Here is a 22019-nt window from a genome sequence, read left to right on the forward strand (position 1 = left end):
ACCCCCCTCCCTGGCAAGGCAACAAACCGGGAGGGGGGACAACAAAAAATAAATAATAATAATTAAACATATAAAAAAATATTAATTTAATATAAAATTTTTTTAATAAAAAATGCCCCCTCACACACATACACTCTATTATTATACACATACACACACACACTGTGTTTATAATTCAGTGTGTTTGAATAGTGTGTGTTTATAATAATGCAGTGTGTGTATATAATGCAGTGTGTTTGTATAAATACACAAACTATACAAACACACACTGCATTATATACATACACACTGCATTATATACATACACACTGCATTATATACATACACACACACACTGCATTATATACACACACACTATACAAACACACACTGCATTATATACACACACTATACAAACACACACTGCATTATATACACACACACTATACAAACACACACTGCATTATATACACACACTATACAAACACACACTGCATTATATACACACACACTATACAAACACACACTGCATTATATACACACACACTATACAAACACACACTACATTATATACACACACACTACAAACACACACTATACAAACACACTGCATTATACACACACTATACAAACACACTGCATTATATACACAGTGTGTTTATATAATTCAGTGTGTGTTTGTGTAGTGTGTTTATATAATGCACACTACACACACTGCATTATATACATACACTCTGCATTATATAAACACACTACATTCACTATACACACACTACACAAATACACACACTCTGCATTCGTTATATACACACACTACACAAACACACACACTTTGCATTTAGTATATACAGCATTCACTTTACACACACACTGCATTCACTTTACGCACACACTGCATTCACTTTACGCACACACTGCATTCACTTTACGCACACTACCCACACACTACACAAACACACTACACAAATACACACTGCATCCACTACACAAATACACACTGCATCCACTACACAAATACACACTGCATCCACTACACACACTACACAAACACACACTGCATCCACTACACACTAAACAAACACTGCATCCCCTACACACACATTACACAAACATACACAGCTCCCCTGTCTAAACACACTGCATCCACTACACGTGGCATGTATATTTTGTGCATTTACCTTTAGAAATAGTTTTTATTTTCCAAAATGGTAAATGTACAGAATATCGGCAAATTATATCGGCTATCGGCCTGAAAGTTCACAGAGTATCGGTATCGGCTCTAAAAAATCTATCGGTCGATCCCTAGTTCTCACCTGAACAACCTCATTAAGCTGAAGTTGTTCAGGTGACTAGTATCCCTTTTAATTACTATACCAGGATGACTATAAAAACCTGCAGTCATCAAACTGATGTGATACAGTCCCCGACTGAACAGTAGCTCAAAGGAATGTAAATGTAGAATGTTGCAATCGTTGAGCATTCTTTGAACTACACTGAAATTGCAATTGGAACAGAGTTTTGGATGTTTTAGGTTAAAACTGGTGTGGCGTGGCTAGGAGTTATAGGGAACTTAAGATTTACAGTAAAGTGCATTTCTGATATTCAGCCATTTTGTAACTCAATCATTGGATTTTGATATCGTATGGTCAGAATTACATACAATGCTATGTCTGCTTAATTTCAATAACATTTTTTTTATTTTTTTTTATGATGGAGGAGGGAACCTATATATTTGACCACCTGGTAAATATTAGAGGTTACTGTTATGGTATATGTAAGGGTAGCAACTATCACATGTCAGACTATTAATACCTGCAACGTAATATCTGTATGATCCTCTGGTGTTTTAAGAACAGATATTTTTAACACCTTTCACTTTCTCAACAGGGGGCAGGAAATTATTGTGGAAATCTCCTCTGAGACCTCTCCAAAATCCTCAGCTCTTCAATGGCTCAAACCTGAGCAGACTGCGGGCAAGGTTCACCCTTATCTCTTCAGTCAGTGTCAGGTAACAAGGTTCTATTGTATAATTTTTTGTAATTTTTTTTTTTTTTTTAAGGTGTCTGATAAGGAAATTGCCAAACAAATCTATTCAGTGTGTGCTGGGTTCTTTTCAACTGATGCAGGGCTCAAGATCGAACTCCCCCTAAAAAGCATAATCGCTCTTCCCCTGTTACATCCACTCCCATGCAGTGCAGCTTTCTCATTTTCTATCCCTGGGACTGCAGTATGGAACCGGGCAGCCGTGATTCTTCCAGCGGGGCCAGGTGCTAACCATCTGGATGTCTAAGTCGGTTAAAGGACCACTATAGTGCCCTGAGGGTGCCCCCACTGGGCTGAAGGGGGGTTAAACACTCTCCTCCTCCTTCAGTCGTCATTGGCAAGAGCTGCGCGCGCATTCAGCCAGTCCATAGGAAAGCATTCTCAATGCTTTCCTATGGACGCTGGCATCTTCTCACTGTGAAAATCACAGTGAGAAGTGCCTCTAGCGGCTTTCAATGAGACGGCCACTAGAGGCTGGATTAACCCAAATATAAACATAGCAGTTTCTCTGAAACTGCTATGTTTACTGGAGGCACAGTTAATCCTAGATGGACCTGACACCCAGTCCACTTCATTGAGCTGAAGTGGTCTGGGTGCCTATAGTGGTCCTTTTAAACATGAGGCTGTTGCCTGGTGCAACTTAAGCTCATTAATGCTCAGTTAACCAGCACGCTAAGAAAGCTCTACTTGGAGGGAAGATTTGGGAATGTGAAGAACCATAGATGCACACCGAAAGCCAGGGACTTGCTTGTGGGGAGTAGCCCTGTCCAGAGACGTGTAACTTGTTGATTTATTATTGAAGAAACTTATGTTTTACAGTTATTATTGTTAGGTGTCGTGTTGTCTGGCAGTTAATAAAATTAGTCACAGTTAATTACATTATCCAGACAAAGCAGCACCAATTAGTGAAGCTACCTATTGTCCCTGTTGACTCCCTATTATGATTGCTCCTATAAGTGTGTGTTTTACCCTTCACCAATGTCATCTGGAGAAAGGACTATATTCACTTCAGCGCTGTCTTCTCCAGGGGGAGGGAACATTTGACGGAAGTACTCATCCGGTACTGGATCTCAGTCACACGATGAATAAATACATATTATTTATTTGTTTTTCTTAAATTCTCTGTTTATTGAAAATTACAGAATCATACAAATGGTATACCGGTAATTTAGAACATAAGTAGGGCTGAAACCTAGCCCGAGAGAAGATAGAGTCCACAATTAACAGTGTCCACGGATCTTTCACAGAAATAAGTGACATTGCAAAATAGCCAGATGAAACTGGTCACTGATATTTTCAAGTACAGAATGATAAGACTGGGTGTTGTGCTTACGTTCATACATTCAGATCTAAGTAAAGCGGTGGTCCCACGTTGAAAAGTGAACGTCCTATCTCTACAGGTTGCCTTTCTACCCAGTCTGTATTGTTCAATAAATATTAAGACCATTGGTGCAGGATCTCTGATTTTGACAACTTGCTACTTTGGCCTAAAATGTGCAATTTGCATTGAATCACTTTAGTGAATAATCCTGTAAGACTTGGTGCTTTTTCATGTACGGTACATACCTCGATATATGAATATCTGATGAATAAACTGTCGAATTGCATTCTGTACAGAACTTGGGTTATGTTTGTGTTGTGTCTTCTATATTTATAGGCTACACATTGCCGGACAATTATTCCTTGTCAGGATACCCCATCTGTGAAATTTACTTACTACAGCAAGGTTAGTGACTCTCATAAAATGTCAAAGCACGTGTAAAGGGTTCAGACTTCTTACTAGCTAGATGTGAAAAACACAAGGCACTCGGAGCAACATACAGCACACACTGGACTTAGCTGTACTGTGGCATCCTCCCTCTAGTGGCAGCTGGATGTCAGTGAATTCTCATCTCTTGCACTTTCTGGTGACTTTTTGTTTTATATTTGTGTGTGTGTGTGTATGTATGTATGTATGTACTAATTAATGCAAAATACCTGTTTGTGTGCACATGCAGAGGTAATAAACTGAATTGCATGATAATATTTAATAGATCAATTTTCTAATCAACCGTGACATAGCAAAGTTACTTAAATTCTTTGGGGGGGGGGGGGGGGTAAATGATCCTAATCTGTCGCTGTTAGAAATGAATAACAATGTGTGGGGTTTATATTTTGTGTCTATTTATGTGATGCAGATATGTTCATGCTCTCATTCTGTATCTCCCTCTAGGTCTCTGTTCCCAAAGAGTTAGTGGCTCTTATGAGCGCTCTCCGTGATGGTGAATTGCCCGATCCAGATGATTGCAACAGGAAGATCTTCTGTTTCAAGCAAAATGTAAGATCAATAAGTAATCATATCTGTCACCTAGGAGCATGAACATTTCTTACAACTAGTTGAATGTACTATCCAGCATTGTGGAACTTCATATCTGATCTGCAGGCAAGTTTCTAACCAAATGGTAGCATAGAATCATGAGACCTCTATTCCACAAACTCCAGCTGCCTGTGCGTTCGTCTGGTCATGTAAAGTCTAACTCTAATAGAAAGTGTGTATCCGACACACCTGGCGATTTTTATGATTCATAGTTTTGTCCCATGGGTAGTCACTGTTTGGCATGTCTGAAAAGTAATTTAGTTACACTCCTGTGTTATGTATGAAAAGTAATGACTATTGCTAAAGAACAGGCATTTTATATACATTGTGCAGATCTATGTCCACATTAATAGCATATATCTAAAATGTATTTATTATTGAGGCTTGGCACATAGTGTTTTTATTTGGGAATATAATAGAAATGCTTGCCAAAAGAAGCTATTAAAACGATCCTACAGAAATCTAGCCCACTTTAGCTCATTGAAGTGGTCTGGGTTCACTGTCCCTGTCCCCCTTAGTCCTGCAATATAAATACTTGCAGCTCTAGAGAAACTGCAATGATTACCTTGCAGGACTAAGACTGCCTCTTAATCAGACCGCCAGTAGAGGCACTTCCTGGATCCTAATTGACATTGGACATCCCACATCAGTAAAATCCCCATAGGAAAGCATTGAAGCAAAGCTTTCCTAAGAGGAGGGCCTAATGCACTTGACAACTTTGTATTCCTTACACTATGGAATCCATTTAAGCCTTACTAAGGGCAATCTACATCTTCAACTCATTTAAGTGTTCTGGGTTCACTGCCCCCCTTAGTCCTGCAATTTAAATTGTTGCGATTTTTGAGATCTGCAATGTTTACATTACATTGCAGTACTAAGACTGCCTCAAGTGGCTATCTACCAGACAGCCACTAGAGGCGCTTCCAAAAGTTTACTTGACTGGGTCGCCTAACTGACGCTGGATGTCCTTGCTGTCTGCTTGACAACCTCCAGCATCAGTAAAATACCCATGAGAAAGTATTGATTCAAGGTTTTTTTTTTTTTTTTTTTTGGTTTTTTTTAACCCTTTTTCTGTTCTGCAAGTGGGGTAATGATAGAAGGGGGGGACGGACCCTAGTGTTAGGAATACAACTTTGTATTCCTCACACAATAGAATCCTAGTTTTAGAAGGATAAAACCTGAGTGCAGACTATCTTTGGAATTTTGTTTAAGTAAAGTACTGCTGGTTACTAGCACCGACCAAGTGTATTCTGTATATTATATATATATTTTCAATTTTCTTCCCTCATATAATCTTTTGTCCATTAGGTCCCAATACCAAGCTATCTGGTTGCACTTGTTGTTGGAGCTTTGGAGGGCAGGTGGGTGATGGATATTTCTTTGAAATATATAAATCCTAAAATAAATATATATTTCCAACACGTGTCATAATGGATAGACCACACCTGTGATGTGTAGAGAGCCATAAACTAAGATCTCCGCTTCTAAATGTACATGTTGCCCACAGTTTTCAAATATATTTATTTTTTTGTGTATCCTTTATTTGCTACTTTTCCAGTAAATAGCCACGTGCATGTTAAATCCTTATTCTTATGTTGTGCGATATCTGGTGCTGTGATAAATGGTCCAGCTAAGTTGTAGAGGCAAGTTTTTTCAGAAAATTGAAGTGCAAGAGTTTTTCTGTGGTACATGTCACGCTAGTATTAAGACCTTGTGTAGTCGTTAATTAGACGTGTGTAATGCAGATGGTCTCTTTAAATTGATGTATTCATTTGTTTTGCTGTAAATAGAAACCAAATAATCTCTACATCAGTTTTGTGTAACAGAAGACAGTATAAAGGCCCTCTTCTGTCATGAATGTCCTCCTCGTTTAGTAACTGAAGGACTGTTTTAAAGCTTATGTTGCCTATAATTTGAATTATATGGTGTCATAAGGTCTATGTGGACCACTTTCCCAAAGAATATCACTGGTCCATGATAACAAAAAATGACTGCAGGTTGTTACCCTCTTTGACAAGACTTGGAGCACCCAAGGAGCCGGCTTACCACCATTCACTGTGCTATAGTATTACTAACTAAGATTCAGTCAAGTGAGCGTATATTAAGTGAGGCTTATTATGTGTGAAAAGCTGACCGTGTGTATGATGCTATTTTTTTTTTTTTTTCTTCTCCAACAGGAAGATTGGTCCTAGAACAACAGTGTGGACTGAGAAAGAGCTTTTGGAAGCTTCTGTGTATGAATTTGCTGAGGTTGGTTCTGCATATTACATTTTGTGAAAGGGAATGTAAATGTTTATCATTTATACTCTACTGATCATCTCGCAGCCAAAAGGCTTCACTGGGACACAGGTTTCCATTATTCTGTCCCTCCAAAAAAACTAAACAATATTAACTTCATATTTTGTTTAAGATATTTAATAATTGCAGTTAAAAGATAATGAAGAGAAGTCCAGGAACTGTCTCTCCGCTAGCAAAGAAAAAAAAACAATACAGTGTTATTGCTACATTTTGGGAGAAAACCAGATCCCATATAGTACATGGGGGGTAAAGTTCAACCCATTCAGTGTCCAAATCATAGATCTCTGTTCCAAAGGACGATGGAGATTTCTCAAGGTAGAGTGTAGTACAGCCATAGAGCAACATAATTGATCGTAGCACAATGACTGATCCAGGATCCCTGTGCGATCATGGTCTTGATTTTTGCATAAGGTACAGTTGCCATACAGACCCTGATGAGAAGTTATGCCAGGTAACTGCTGCTGTTTTCTGCCATAACCTTTTTGACCAAGGACTGTGCTGTGAGAAGGCTGTGTGGAAGGTAAATTCACATGAGGTGTATTTGCTCTGTTGCATATCTTTATGTGAAGAGTGAGAGAAGCATTTGTATGAATTCCAATAGTGCATGCTCATGCCGAGAGCTTAAGGCTGCCATGGAGATCCGCAATATGCAGAGTATATGATCAAGTCAAGATGCTTCAATGATCGTAAGAGGTTAGCCCCAGTAGTTGATTTTAAAATTTATGGACAAAATAGCCAAACTAGAAAAATCCTCTAAGTCGGCTATGCTTTTAGTTGGGCTGATGATTTGATTGAACGATTTGAAAAAGCAACTTATTTATTCGTCATAATATAAAGTATGTAACTCCCACAAACTTTGCTCCTATGCAGTTGTCATGTCCATACCGTTTCATCGACAAATGTTATCATAGAGAAATCAGTAGGCCATCCCAAAAGATGCGCCTGCTTGCAAAATCTATTCAATAAATGGTAAACTTTTCACTTACGACACATTTTCTCTCCACACAGACAGAAAAAATGTTAAAGTACGCAGAAGGCTTGGCTGGTCCTTACGTCTGGGAACAATATGATCTGCTTGTTTTGCCTCCTTCGTTTCCCTATGGCGGCATGGAGAACCCTTGTCTTACTTTCGTTACCCCAACTGTTCTGGTAATTGGATAAATGATAACATTTTGCTGCCAACATTTTATAAATTTGGAATGTAATTGTTGAAAGTTCACAGGTATAATTGCACACTCCATTGGTTGACATATATCATTTTTTTTTATGTATTTATAAAATGTAAACGTTGCCGTTTGCCAATCAAACTAGAGGCCTTCATGTTAAGCATCGCTAGACAGTGTTCAATCTTAGGCAAAACCTTTGGAATATATGTATACAGTAGTTCTGGTGCCAAGAATGGGGAATCAATGCCAAAAAAATACTCCTGGAAGAAATAAGAACTAATAGGGTAAAAAAAAAGTACCTATGACAAAGCTGCTTTAATCGAATTACTGACTGCGTAAGTTCTGTAACGTAAAGAATGACATTAATGCAAATTGTTATGCAAGATTTTAATTTAATGATTTTTTTTTTTCTTCTTTTCCACCAATGCAGGCTGGTGATCGCTCCCTAGCAAGCGTATGTAATAATCTTTCTAAACTTCTTCTGTTAATACTTTTTAATCCACTATTCTTCTAACCGTGTTTGTATATATGTATATTCTAAATTACAAAGCATAAACCTGCTACCCTTTTCTCTCCCCCTTTTCTCTCCCCCTTTTCTCTCCCCCTTTTCTCTCCCCCTTTTCTCTCCCCCTTTTCTCTCCCCCTTTTCTCTCCCCCTTTTCTCTCCCCCTTTTCTCTCCCCCTTTTCTCTCCCCCTTTTCTCTCCCCCTTTTCTCTCCCCCTTTTCTCTCCCCCTTTTCTCTCCCCCTTTTCTCTCCCCCCCTTTTTTCTCTCCCCTTTTTTCTCCCCCCCTTTTTTCTCTCCCCTTTTTTCTCTCCCCTTTTTTCTCTCCCCTTTTTTCTCTCCCCTTTTTTCTCTCCCCTTTTTTCTCTCCCCTTTTCTCTCTCCCCTTTTTTCTCTCCCCTTTTTTCTCTCCCCTTTTCTCTCTCCCCTTTTCTCTCCCCCCCTTTTTTCTCTCCCCCCCTTTTTTCTCTCCCCCCCTTTTTTCTCTCCCCCCCTTTTTTCTCTCCCCTTTTTTCTCTCCCCTTTTTTCTCTCCCCTTTTCTCTCTCCCCTTTTTTCTCTCCCCTTTTCTCTCTCCCCTTTTCTCTCTCCCCTTTTCTCTCTCCCCTTTTCTCTCTCCCCTTTTCTCTCTCCCCTTTTCTCTCTCCCCTTTTCTCTCTCCCCTTTTCTCTCTCCCCTTTTCTCTCTCCCCTTTTCTCTCTCCCCTTTTCTCTCTCCCCTTTTCTCTCTCCCCTTTTCTCTCTCCCCTTTTCTCTCTCCCCTTTTTCTCCTTCCCATCATTGACTTGCGGTTTAGACCAAAGTAGTGTTAGGTCCTGCTGCATGAGCAAAGAAATCATAACTACAAAATCCTTCTAAAACAAGTTAAAAACCTGTTCAAAACGAATGGATGTAGGCTTTAGTTAACCTTCAAATCCTAAAAAATAATTTCTTTTGGATTTGACAAACAAACAACCTCTTTACACGAAGACTTTATTTTTGAATTAAAAATGAATCTTAATATATCTTTTGTTGTAAACACTGTTATGCTTTCTAAAGGCTTTTTCAGGGAACCCCAAGAATATACTAAACCTTATTTTAATTAAAGGTGATTGCCCATGAAATTTCACACAGCTGGACTGGAAACTTGGTGACAAACCGAACATGGGAACACTTTTGGTACGTCTAATAATTTGAAGAGGTCGCAATTCCAGAGCTTGCAAGACAGACACTACATGCAGGGTTCAAAGTTTCCACTTGCCCCTTGCCATTGGCGAGTGAAAATTTTGCATTGAAAATTGACAGTCTCAGCCAATCCCATGGGAAAGCATTGGAAGGCTAATGTGCACGCATGCCAAAATGCCTGAGTAATGGCCACTGGAGGTGTCTCTAGGCACTAATGTAAACACTGCATTTTTTATGAAAGCCTGCATGGACAGACTATACTCACAAGAACAACTACAGTAACCTGTAGTTGTTCTGATGACTATAGTGCCCCTTTAAGTTTGTTCTTCTCTTGGCCGTGTCTTTTAATACCTATATTTTGTCGTTTTTTGTTTTACTTAATTAATGATTTCATAAAACAAGCCTAGCATTAACTGTTTGATTTTTATCCAGCTGAAATGTATGTCTGTAATCCTGTCACTTCAGAAGATTGTACCTTTAATTGTTTCCCTCCTAGGTTAAACGAGGGACACACGGTGTATTTGGAACGCAGGATTGATGGTCTTCTTTATGGTGAAAATTTCCGTCAGTTCCGAGGCTTGGGAGGATGGAAAGAATTGCAAAATTCAGTAGGTGTCTATGCTGCTTTCTATTTGAGGGGAGTCGGGGGCCGACATTGATCTGTTTCGTTCTGTCTGCTTCCTTTTGCGCATATGTAGCGCAGGGGTTACACATTCCACAGGTTAATAAACCTTCCACTTGAATGACCTGCTAAAATGATTCAATGCAACGAAAGATGAATCACTGCCTTAGACTGGGTTTTGTTTATAAAAATAAACTTCACTCTTTAGCGGATGACTTCCAGTTGTGTGTTTGTGTTTTTTTTCTTTTTGTTTTTCCTTATACAATTGCAAAGGTTAGGATGCTATACTATATGTTGATTAAATACTCAATGTTGATTTAAAGGGACTGTATGCCTCATAACCACTACAGCTCTGTGTAGTGGCTATTGCGAATTTTTAAAATATTATTATAATTATACTGTTTCGGAGCAGTTTGACAAAGACAGGCACCAATTTATCCTCAACCACATTGATAACGTGTAATTAACACTTCTGCATTATGAATGTTATTTCAGCCCAAACTGGATAGCCATGATAAGCTAAGGGCTTGGCTAACCCAGAAGTGACTGTAGGTTTATAAAGTGAGTGTAGGTCATGCCGTTGTATGCCTAGGATTGCTCTCATATTTATGTTGGTAAAAGAATGCTGGAGTAGAATGTTGATCTAATATTTGGTTATAACTGTTTGACTCTTGTCACCGCTTACACGTTGAACTAAGACTGGACTGCTTTAATGTTTATCTAGGTTAACACTTTTGGTGCCAGCAATGTTCTCACCAATTTGGTTCCCAATCTACACGAGGTGGATGTTGATGAAGCATTTTCTTCTGTTCCTTACGAGAAAGGGTTTGCTCTCCTGTTTTACCTAGAACAGCTTCTTGGAGGGCCAGGTAGGCCTCATTTATGCACAACCCAAATTCCTTTTTAGATCAGATTTGAGTTTTTTTTTTTTTTTTTTTTTTTTATAGCTTTCCCCATATAGCAGATGGGTAACCCATGACTTTCCTGGTGTTGTGCTGCCATTGTAATGTGTTATATAATGAAGCAACTACCTACAGGAGATCGGTTCAGCTTGGCTTAGATTTGCCGCACACTCAAAAGTGCAGCAATATTTCAATCAACATATGGTCCCAGTCCAGCATTGTAAATACTGCAGACTGGCTAAAATGTTGCTGCACCGTGTTTATAGATCACATAACATGTGCTGAATTGATTTGACAAGCTTAAACCTTTTTTTGCTTTTGGATAGACTTGTGCACAAATCCCATTCAACAGGCGCTGAGCAAACCAAATGCCTGTTAACCACTGGACAAACAAATAGATTAATTAATCCAGCGATTTAACAGGCATGTGATTCATTCTGCACAGCTGCAAATGATTTGTGCACCAGTCTGCTTTTGGATACCATTGTAATGGTGGCTGAAAATGCTGTAAATGTTGTGTAATTTTACTCGAATAAGCCATATGTATGGTCAATCTGCCACGGTTCACTTACAAGGCCTTATACTACTGCTCATCAACTTTAAGAATCTGCAGAAAATGCAATTTAAAAAGCAGCTCAATGCTCTGTTGAATATCTTGATGCCATGGGGGAAAATTAATCCATGTTCTATTTTAAAAAGTGATGCAAAAATTTAAAAGGGTAGGTGTCGGACACTGAATTTGTCTGCTGGTTCGCATGGTGATTGGCCCACTTCTAGTGCTTTTAGTCCATTTTTGTTTTGTTTTTTAGAATAGAAAACTTTGGTAAATCTTTCCCAGTGTGATAGTTTTGAAAGCGACTTATATGAAACTGAAAACATAAAAGGTTTTCCAAATGCCTGTAGGCTTTTTTTATATTTGGAAAAGGATTCAAATTCCAGTGTGCAACAGTAACTGTTACACAAGAGCATTCAGGTGTTTTAGTATGCGAGCTTTGATTGCAATATTCATTTTTTATTTTGTATTTTTTGGGGGGGGCAAAGATTTAAACAAAAATCTATTATGATCTGTCCTTTTATTTAAGTGGACAGATATTGTATTCAGATCCTGTACCTCATTAAACTTTGCTTTTAAAATGTAACTAATGTGGGTCCCCTAGACTCAAGGCAGGACATGACCAACATGCCGTGGCCTGACTGACCATATTCTTCTAGTTTTAACACAGGAACTGCACTCAATCTTCCAACCTTAGAACCAGGGTACAGCTAGATCCAGGTCCAGCACCAAATCCCAAATGTAATACTTCAAAAGAATGGATAAAGGTTCAATTTCAGGCAATTTATTGTCCCCACGATGTGATAAAGGCCACACTGGTCAAAATGTTTTTTTGCAAATTCTGGTGACAATAAATTGCCTGAAATTGAACTTTTGGAGTGCCCTTATCCTTTCTTTTGACATATTCTTCTAGTTAACTTTTTTGTACATTTGCCCTTTTTTTTTCTTTTTTTTTCTCATATGCATCAGATTACAGAATAGGCTTTTGAGTATATACGGCAAAGTCCAACAGGTTATTACATACTTACATACAAACTTTGGTATTGTATATCTAAGCCATTAATGTTCCTTTTTTGCTTAACTCTAAAATGAAGATTCCGGTGAGATTTTTTTCTTTGTCTAGAGTCTAGACGACCAAAATGAAATTCCCATCTATCAAACAGAACTTTAACTGTGTGGTTTTGTTTTGCCAGATGTGTTTTTGGGCTTCCTGAAATCGTATCTTCAGGTGTTTGCATACAAGAGTGTGACTACAGATGAATGGAAGAAATACCTCTATTCCTATTTTAAGGACAAGGTAGGAGAGCGAGGATGTTGTATTATTTTACAGCAGTTTTTATATTTTCTACTAACCTAATGCTACAATACCCTACGTTCCTTGTGCAGGTTGAGATTCTTGACAAAGTTAACTGGACGGGATGGATGCATACACCTGGCATGCCACCAGTACAACCTCAGTAAGTCTTGTGTTCCAGCACTCCAGCAATGACTTGCTGAACTTTTATTTATTGAATTCAATAAATCCTGAAGAATAGGAGAATGTGCTTAGCTAAATGTTTATCTTGCTTTTTGGTGGAAGAATGTTTAGGAAGCTCAGACCAATACATCACTCACTCCTTAGTCACCAACATTGTTGCCATTTATGCACTTGATGACAAAAGAGCATTGGAAATTCACTATAACTTGTAAAAAATGTCAAAGCTCTACATGGGGTACTTGGTGGTAGTAGTAGTGGTATATCATTTTTACAGTAGTGGGAGACGTGGTTATTCACTAAAGTGAGAATTCAAAGAGAAAGGGTTACTATACCGCTTTTTAGAGGGGGGGTGGAGGGGGAACCATTCTGGTGTAATATGCCTTATTGGGCAGTATTGGAGAAGTTCCCACCCCCCTCCCCTACCCTGTCAATTTGCAGAAAACCTCCAAGAAAAAGTTTTAATCACGTGGAAGCCAGCACCAGGTGAAGCTACCGATGCTAATCTTCTACTCCCCCTCTGACATCACTGGGGCTGCATGCCATCCAATCACAGGCTTCTTATAGAGAAGCCTGTGATTGGATAATTTTGCCGGCTCAAAGCACATGCATGCAGTCTGAGCCAACTAGGGAAGGTTTATTTAAAGAAACGGAGAGAGGCAGGAAAGGAAATACAGAGTATGTGGGATGGAAAAGGTAGCTTCCTCTTGCAGGCGCTCTGCCTACAAGGGGGAAAGATTTTTATGTCTGGAGGCAGCATGCCGTGTATGCAGAGACCTATTTTATGTACAGAATTGACATTTTCAGCCTGTTCTGTGTTGCCAATGTCTCATGTGCTGGGGGAGCAACTAACCCCCAGCACACAATTTCAAATATCTTAGTATGTGCACTGTTTCAAGCTGAAACATTGCACATTCTTTCTCGTACTACCCTCACCATGACCTTTTTAAATCACTGAAGTGGTCATGGTGGTTGGAATAACCCTTTAAATTCATCCTGAATTCTCACTTTAGTATTTAACCCTGACAGTCTCTGAAATTTCTCTTGAGAATTGAAACCTGTCTGGAAAATCTAACCAGTCATTTTGGTAGATGTTGGCTATAAAATTATTAAATGAAAAATGTCAAAATGCTCTTGGTTAAATAGCCTGAGGTTTCTATTTTTCACAAATGTATAATTTTGTGTATTGGTTTTGGATTCTGCTATTGATATCATTGTTAGTCTCGGCTGCCTAAAATACATTTATTTTGTGTAACAACAGAGTATCCTTCAGTTGGGCTCTGTGAATTTATATAACAGAGGTGACTATCATGTTGTCAAAGATTGACACATTGGCCCAACTGTTTATATTTTTTTTGAGTTTATTTAAAGAACAGGAGTACTATTAAATATTAAACATCGTGCCAAAATAGCCAAAATTGAACAATTCTCTGAAGTTTTCATTTTCCAGCCAAATGTTCGATCTACTGCTCAATCTAAACCGTTCCTTGTGCCTCAAATGAAACACGTGACATAAAAACTAGAAGGTTTAGCAAGCTCTGTAACATGCACAGTATGAAATAACTCTATATCAGGACAGAAAAACCCTTATATTTTATTATACCCATTATCTCTCTGGAGACTATTGTCACAGCTTTGCAGGAAGTCTTATGAGGAACCTATTCTGTGAAAAGGGGTTACATTTTGACGATCATCCTTTAAAGGACCACTATAATAATAAATATGTGACATAAAAACTAGAAGGTTTAGCAAGTTTTCCTGGCACTGTAGTGCCCTGAGGGTGCCTCCACCCTCAGGGCCCCCCTCCCGCCGGGCTCTAGAGGCTGGAAGGGGTTAAATTTACCTATTTTTCCAGCACCGGGCGGGGGCTCTCCTCCTCCTCCTCGTCATCAGCTGAATGCACATGAGCCCCGCACACATTCAGCCAGCCCATAGGAAAGCATTCACAATGCTTTCCTATGGACGCTGGCGTCTTCTCACTGAAAATCACAGTGAGGAGCGCAGCTGTCAATGAGACAGCCACTAGAGGCTGGATTAACCCTATTATAAACATAGCAGTTTCTCTGAAACTGCTATGTTTATAGAAGAAAGGGTTAATCCTAGCTGGACCTGGCTCCCAGACCACTTCATTAAGCTGAAGTGGTCTGGGTGCCTATAGTGGTCATTTTAATGTGCAACGTGTTGGGAGTTGGTCATTTTTTAGCAGGAACATATAACTTTTTTTATATATTTAATTTTTGTTTTGCTTTTGTTCTTCTAGGTACGACATGACCTTGGCTAATGCTTGTATCGCTCTTGGCAATAAATGGGTTGAGGTAAGGAGAATACAGTATACACAGCTATGAAGTCTACACAGAGAAATTATAACTGACCTGGTTCTCCCAATGGTATTCTAGGCTAAGGAAAGCGATCTGAGCTCCTTCAGTATTGAAGATTTAAAAGATTTGTCCGCATTTCAGAAAATTGAGCTTTTAACGCTTTTGCTGCTCAAGGTAAGAGAATAATCTTTTACATCATAATATAGCTCTTTCAGGTGGCGTTCAAAGATTGATCAGGCTGACCGCTCGGTGTTGAGTCATCTTAAACTATGAACAGTTTCAAAACCACTCAAAGATTTTTCAGCTATTTTTATTGTTTCCTCTTCATAGGAGCCACTCCCAGTCGCTCATGTCAAACGCATGCAAGAGGTGTACAACTTCAATGATGTTAAAAACTCAGAAATTCGATTCAGGTATGTGATCCTTCCTTTTAACTAAAACACTGATCAAAATTTCAAGATTCACTGAAAGCTGAGAAGAACATTCGTGATAGGTCGAAACCAACAGTTGTTGCACGCGTGTCATTCATGCAGGTGGCTTCGTCTCTGCATTCGGGCAAAATGGGAAGAAGCTATTCCCTTGGCGCTCAAAATGGCAACCGATCAAGGAAGGATGAAATTTACTCGTCCCCTCTATCGGTAAGTTATACAGAGTGAAAAGTTGGCGTAAAACGTCACATTCTTGGTTTTACACTAGACAAAGTTGAATAGTTATCACTTAGACGCTCACTAGTACTTTCCACCTCCAAATTTGGAAACCATTTTAATGCATTTTTTTTTAACCCCTTCTTTTCAGTGATCTGTACAACTTTGACAAGTCTCGTGATTTAGCAGTCAGCACCTTCAAGAAGAACAGATCGTCTATGCATCCAGTGACTGAAATGCTTGTGGCAAAGGACCTTCACGTGGATAGTTAATGTCACTTTAGCAATTAAGAATTTTCTAACCACCCTCAATCTTGTGGAGTTTTATGTGATCAAAGCTTTGTATGGCACACAAATTGGGGACATTTTATATGCTTGCAATTTTTATCATCATTAAAAAATAAATAAAATAAAAAACCTGATTGGTTCTATTACATTTTCTTACAGTATGGCCAATAGCTTCCAGATGTAGAAATGTGGGAAGCACTCAGAGGTGCTGTCGGGTTCTCCAAAATTGTTATTTTTAAATTGCACTGGTTATGTCCCCCTTTTTATTTATTTATTTATTTATTTATTTATTTTTATTAATTTCTTTTATTTTTTTAAGGAGGATATCATTATTTTGAAAAACACATGTGTGTGTTGAGGGAAAACTGTAAAACTTTAATTGCAAGATAATTCCATCCCACTAACACCCATGTTAGCGTAATAATTGAATAACCATAAGGTTCAACGAAGAGTTTTATTAATCGTGCAAAGCAACTGTGTCACAGTGCTAGTAGCAAGATGGCTGACAGTGAGACAAAAGTAGATTCCACGTTGTTACCTATAACATTTTCCTACTTGTTTAAATTATTCTTGTCGAACTCCGTAGATTCGAATTGTTATTTAAGATCACATCTGATACCCAAAAGGTTCAATCAACTGACCGCTTGCATTGGTCCATTCCACTGGTACAAGCTTTAGACCAAAGATATGGATTTCTATGTGTAGCTCTCATATCTTTCCACCTGTATGTATTTATTCCATATCTCTATAGCCTTAATGGTACACGAAAGGCCTATGAAGGAACCTGCTTTGTGAAAATTATTGGTGGTAAAAAAAAACAAAAAAACAAGAAAAGCTGTGCAATTGCTCAATGTGCCCCAGGTAACAAAAGGCAGCACTGAAAAGTGTTCAATTCGCATTACATAAATTCATCACAACATTAAAAACACTGACGAGTGAAGCAAGATTGATATCGTTACAATGGCAAGGGATGGGATATGTTAGGCAGCAAGTGAACATTCATTTAATTTAGTTTTTCCTTTCAGATTAGAGGCAGTGCTTATACCACAGGGATATCCAATCTGGAGGGAAAAAACAGGCAGGCAAATCTCCAAACATTTTAATCCCTCCCCTAATTACCTCCTTTCCCATAAGTAGCAGCTCCTCCTGATCATCCCCAGTTCTTTGCCTGCCTTCGGCAGGGGAGGTTAGACAGGAAGGTTCTCCAGGAAGTAGGTGAGAAGGGCTGAGGCTCTGGAGGCTCTGCTTCCTTGATGTCCGGTAAGTAGCGTGCAACACGCCGGCCGGCGTGGTCACTCGAAATTTATGTTGCTGTCTTTTGCCGTGCCAGGTGCCGGTATGACGAAGGACGCAGGCGTGCGTCGGCTGGGAGGTCCTGTCGGTGGAACGCACACACAGGTTGCGTTGCGTTCCACCAGGGAGTCGCAGAGCGCTATGCACATGCGCAATGCGAACCTGGATTCAGGCGCCAAATTCGAACTGGACGTTTCCGTTTGGTTACAGGACTTATATGAGCATGTACCAGCAGCAACCTCTGTTTGCCAGGAGCTCTCAGATCGGTTGTGAAGTGTGTTTCTCACCTGCCCTCCAACACACTCTCAGGCCATTTAAGGTAAGACTGTTAAGTTTTCATTTTAAATGGTTCTTAGCCTGAATCCGTAAGGAGAAAATTTTGATTATTTTCCCCTTTCTTGTTTTCTTGTTTTCCAGTATGTCTAATCCGGAAAGTATGGATAAAGTTGCTGAGAAGGGGAAATGTGCATCTAAAACCAAGCATTTAATGTGTTCTGTGTGTGGCCAACCTATGCCTGATGGTTGTAAAAAGAAACTTTGCTCAGTGTGTTCAAAAGAAGCTTCAGAGGAAGCAAAGAGAACAGAAATGTCCACTTTTCTCAGCTGGTTGCAGCAAAGTATGCAGCAAACATTTGTGGATGTGCAGTCAGCTGCTTTACAGTCAGTCCAGGCTTCTGTTGCCCAGGATTCTCAGATGGTAAAGCATGCTAAGAAAAGACTGAGATCTTGGGAAACATCTGATACTAGTTCGGGAACTAGTGGTTCTGAGTATGAAGATAATTCAGGCAGTGATTCCTCAGATGAGGAATTTGCTTTCCCAGATGAAGCCATTGGGAAATTGATTAAAGAAGTGCAGTGCATCTTTGATTTTGGGGTAACGGGGAAAAAGTCCAAAGTGTTTCCTTTTCACCCACAGACTAAGGAATTGATTTTGAAAGAATGGAAGTTCCCTAGTCACAAGCCGTTTATGTCTAAGCATTTTAAAACTCTTTTTTCCATAGAATCAGAGCAAGACTGCAAGCTGGATACGGTCCCTGTAGTGGACGTCCCTATTGCTCAAATAGGTAAAAAGACTACTTTACCAATTGGAGATTCAAGCGGGCTCAAGGATGTCATGGATAAACGCATGGACTCCTCTTTAAAGAAGTTGTTCATCTCTTCTGCAGCCCAAGCTAAAGCCTTGATTACGGGGTCATCCGTTGCCAAGGCCCAGAAACTTTGGTTGGAAGAACTAGAAAAAGTATATACGGGAGAAGCTAAGGAAGACCCGTTAAAGCTATTAAAAAATATCAAGATGGCGTCTGATTTTTTAGTGGATGCTTCTTCAGAAAGCCTGAAATTGTCGGCCAAGAATATTGGTATCTCAACAGTCGCCAGGAGAGCGCTTTGGCTTAAGAATTGGTCTGCAGATGCGGCATCTAAAAATTCTCTGTGTGAACTACCTTTTGAACCAGGAAGACTTTTCGGTTCTAAGCTGGATGAGCTGTTGAAACAGATGAAGGAAGGAAGGAAAGCTTTACCAGTATCATATAGGAAGCAGTCTAGAAGCCGTCACGCAGAGACTCGTCCTTCATTCAGAAGTTCCTTTCGTAGAAACTATTTCAGGGGTCAACAGCAAAGAGCCTTTGATTATAGGAAGAAGGAAAGGTTTACTGCCAAGAGAAATAAAAAATTATGACGCCAGGCCGGTGGGTGGAAGGTTGAGTCACTTCCTAGAGCACTGGAAAGAGACAACGTCAGATCGCTGGGTCCTTACAGTGATAGAGCACGGATACGCTCTAGAATTATCACAAGCCCCTATAAACATGTTTCTATGTTCCAGGGTTCAGTCTCTAGATATGGAACTCTCTCTGATGCGAGAAGTGTCAACTCTGTTACTAAAAAGAGTGGTGGAAGAAGTTCCTATGAAGGAAAGACATCAAGGCACCTATTCAAGACTTTTCTTGGTGCCAAAACCAGATGGTTCGTTCAGACCTATTCTAGATCTAAAAGCCGTAAACAAGCGGATTATAAAAAAGAAATTCCTCATGGAATCAGTAAAATCAGCGGCTCTGCTTATTCACCCAAAGAGTTGGTTTGCGTCCCTGGATTTGAAAGATGCCTATCTTCATGTACCCATAGCGGAATCCAGCAAAAGTTTTCTACGGTTTGCGGTGTGCTGCCAATCGGTAACCAAACATTACCAATTCAGAGCACTGCCTTTCGGCCTATCATCAGCGCCCAGAGTTTTCACAAAGCTTCTAGTAGTCGTTTCAGCCTTTCTAAGAGGTTTGGGCATCGCTGTCATTCCATATTTGGACGACTGGCTGTTGATTGCAGAGTCCCAGGTTCAACTACAGTTAGATCTGAGGACAGCCATCAAATCGCTGGAAAAGCATGGCTGGCTAATAAATTTCAACAAATCGGAACTAGTGCCAGTTCAAAGGATCCAGTTCTTGGGTCTAATTTTGGATTCTATCGCAATGAAGTTATTTCTGCCGGAAGAAAAGAAACTAAAGATCAAGCGGTTAATCCGGAATCTCAGAGTAAAAAGAGTGTTTTCAATCAGAGAAGCCATGTGCTTGCTGGGTCTGTTTACAGCCTCAATTCCGGCCGTCGGTTGGGCAAAAGCCAGAATGAGACCTCTACAAAGAAACATTCTGCTAGTCTGGAATCGACAGGAACTCGGCCTGGATGGGCTGATGAGGTTCAACAATCTAATTTTAAAAAGTCTGCAGTGGTGGACATCTTCTCGTTTCCTCCACGAGGGTCTGTCATTCCGGATGAAGTCCTTCACTATCATAACAGATGCCTCTGCGCTGGGCTGGGGGGCCCATCTGGGAGACATAAAGAAGCAGGGGTCCTGGCAAGTGAAGGATATGAGAAGTTCCTCGAACTTCAGGGAATTAAAGGCCGTATGGATGGCACTCTTGGCGTTTCAGTTTCTCATCATAAAGCGACATATTCAAATTCGTTCAGACAATCGTACGACAGTGGCATATTTGAACAAACAGGGAGGTACGAGATCAACAAGATTAGAAAGCCTGTGTTCAATGATCATGCTGTGGGCGGAAGTGCACCTTATGTCCATCTCTGCAGTTCACATTTTAGGAAAATTCAATGTGGTGGCAGATGCCCTGAGCAGGCATCATTTGAAACAAGCAGATTGGTCCCTGTCATGCAGAACTTTCAATTTCATCACAGACCGCTTCGGTGTTCCAGAGATAGACCTGATGGCATCCAGAATGAACAGGAAGACAAGACGGTTTGCGTCCCTAAATCCAGCGGACAGGCCGGATTTCATAGATGCCCTGTCAGTTCCATGGAAGTTCAACCTGGCTTATATCTTTCCGCCAGTAGTGCTTATTCCCAGAATACTTCAAAAAGTAAGGCTGGAAAATGTAAGAATTATCCTAATCCTTCCATGGTGGCCGAGGAGAAGTTGGTTCTCAGTTCTCCTGAACTTTCCGGGGGCCACCTTTTGGAAGTTGCCGCTTTCAGGAGAAATTCTAGAGGACGCCATGGTGCCTCTTCCGACCCTTCGGAAATTCCAGTTGACGGCTTGGTTTCTGAATTCCAGATTTTAGAGAGCAAAGGTCTGGATCCTGAAGTGATTAAGATCCTGTTGGCAACTAACAAGGAATCGACGTCTAAGATCTACACTAGAATTTGGAAGATATTTTGTCAGTGGTGTTGTAGGTTTAAAGTCAACCCGGTTTCCGCGTCCATTCAGAAGATCCTAAGCTTCCTTCAGATGGGATTTGCAAAAGGCCTTAAACCTGCATCGTTGAAATTACAAGTTTCTGCTATCAGTTTCTTCTCCCTCAGATGCCTGGCCTCAAATGTTCTGATTTCTAGGTTCTTCAGAGCTCTGACTCGTTTGGTGCCCTATGTTAGGGAAACCTGTCCTCCCTGGGATCTAAACTTAGTCCTTTCCGCGCTTTGTGAGCCGCCCTTTGAACCATTGGAGGAAGCTTCCCTAAAGCTCATTTCATTGAAAACTGTTTTTTTGGTGGCTATTACATCTGCTAAAAGAGTATGTGAGATCCAAGCTCTTCGGGCAAATTTTCCTTTTTTAGTTTTTCATCAGGACAAGGTGGTTCTAAAGCTCGATCCTTCGTTCAGCCCGAAAGTTTGTTCTGTTTCAAATGTTAACCAGGAAGTGGTCTTACCAACTTTTTGTCAGAATCCATCTAATGCCTTGGAACGCAAATTTCACTGCCTAGATGTAAAGAGATGTCTTTTGCAATATCTAAAAGCAACAGAATCCTTCAGGAAGGATAACAGTCTTTTTGTATTATTCAAGGGCCCAAGAAAAGGCATGAAGGTTTCGAAAACTTCTCTGGCTAGATGGCTGAAGGATTGTATTCAGTTGGCGTATTCCAGGAATGGCATGGATCATGCAGGCCCGTTAAAGGCCCATTCTACTAGATCTGTTT

The 22019-nt window shown here is 40.0% G+C and overlaps 1 protein-coding gene across 1 annotated transcript in view; it reads left to right on the forward strand.

The window, feature by feature from the left end:
* The window catches only part of LTA4H (leukotriene A4 hydrolase), a 32239-nt gene extending 15808 nt beyond the window's left edge, over positions 1-16431 (forward strand). The window contains exons 3-19 of the mRNA XM_063447173.1: positions 1867-1987; positions 3680-3748; positions 4235-4339; positions 5687-5739; positions 6556-6628; positions 7685-7825; positions 8273-8296; positions 9432-9502; positions 10005-10116; positions 10855-10999; positions 12779-12882; positions 12972-13042; positions 15320-15374; positions 15456-15551; positions 15708-15790; positions 15911-16015; positions 16173-16431. Of these exons, the coding sequence (XP_063303243.1) occupies positions 1867-1987; positions 3680-3748; positions 4235-4339; positions 5687-5739; positions 6556-6628; positions 7685-7825; positions 8273-8296; positions 9432-9502; positions 10005-10116; positions 10855-10999; positions 12779-12882; positions 12972-13042; positions 15320-15374; positions 15456-15551; positions 15708-15790; positions 15911-16015; positions 16173-16293 (1549 nt within the window). The 3' untranslated portion in view covers positions 16294-16431. The remainder of the gene's footprint in view (positions 1-1866; positions 1988-3679; positions 3749-4234; positions 4340-5686; positions 5740-6555; positions 6629-7684; positions 7826-8272; positions 8297-9431; positions 9503-10004; positions 10117-10854; positions 11000-12778; positions 12883-12971; positions 13043-15319; positions 15375-15455; positions 15552-15707; positions 15791-15910; positions 16016-16172) is intronic.
* Positions 16432-22019: the final 5588 nt, after the last annotated feature.

The sequence above is a fragment of the Pelobates fuscus genome, chromosome 3 (genome assembly GCF_036172605.1).
Source record: "Pelobates fuscus isolate aPelFus1 chromosome 3, aPelFus1.pri, whole genome shotgun sequence".
Taxonomy (NCBI): Eukaryota; Metazoa; Chordata; class Amphibia; order Anura; family Pelobatidae; genus Pelobates; species Pelobates fuscus.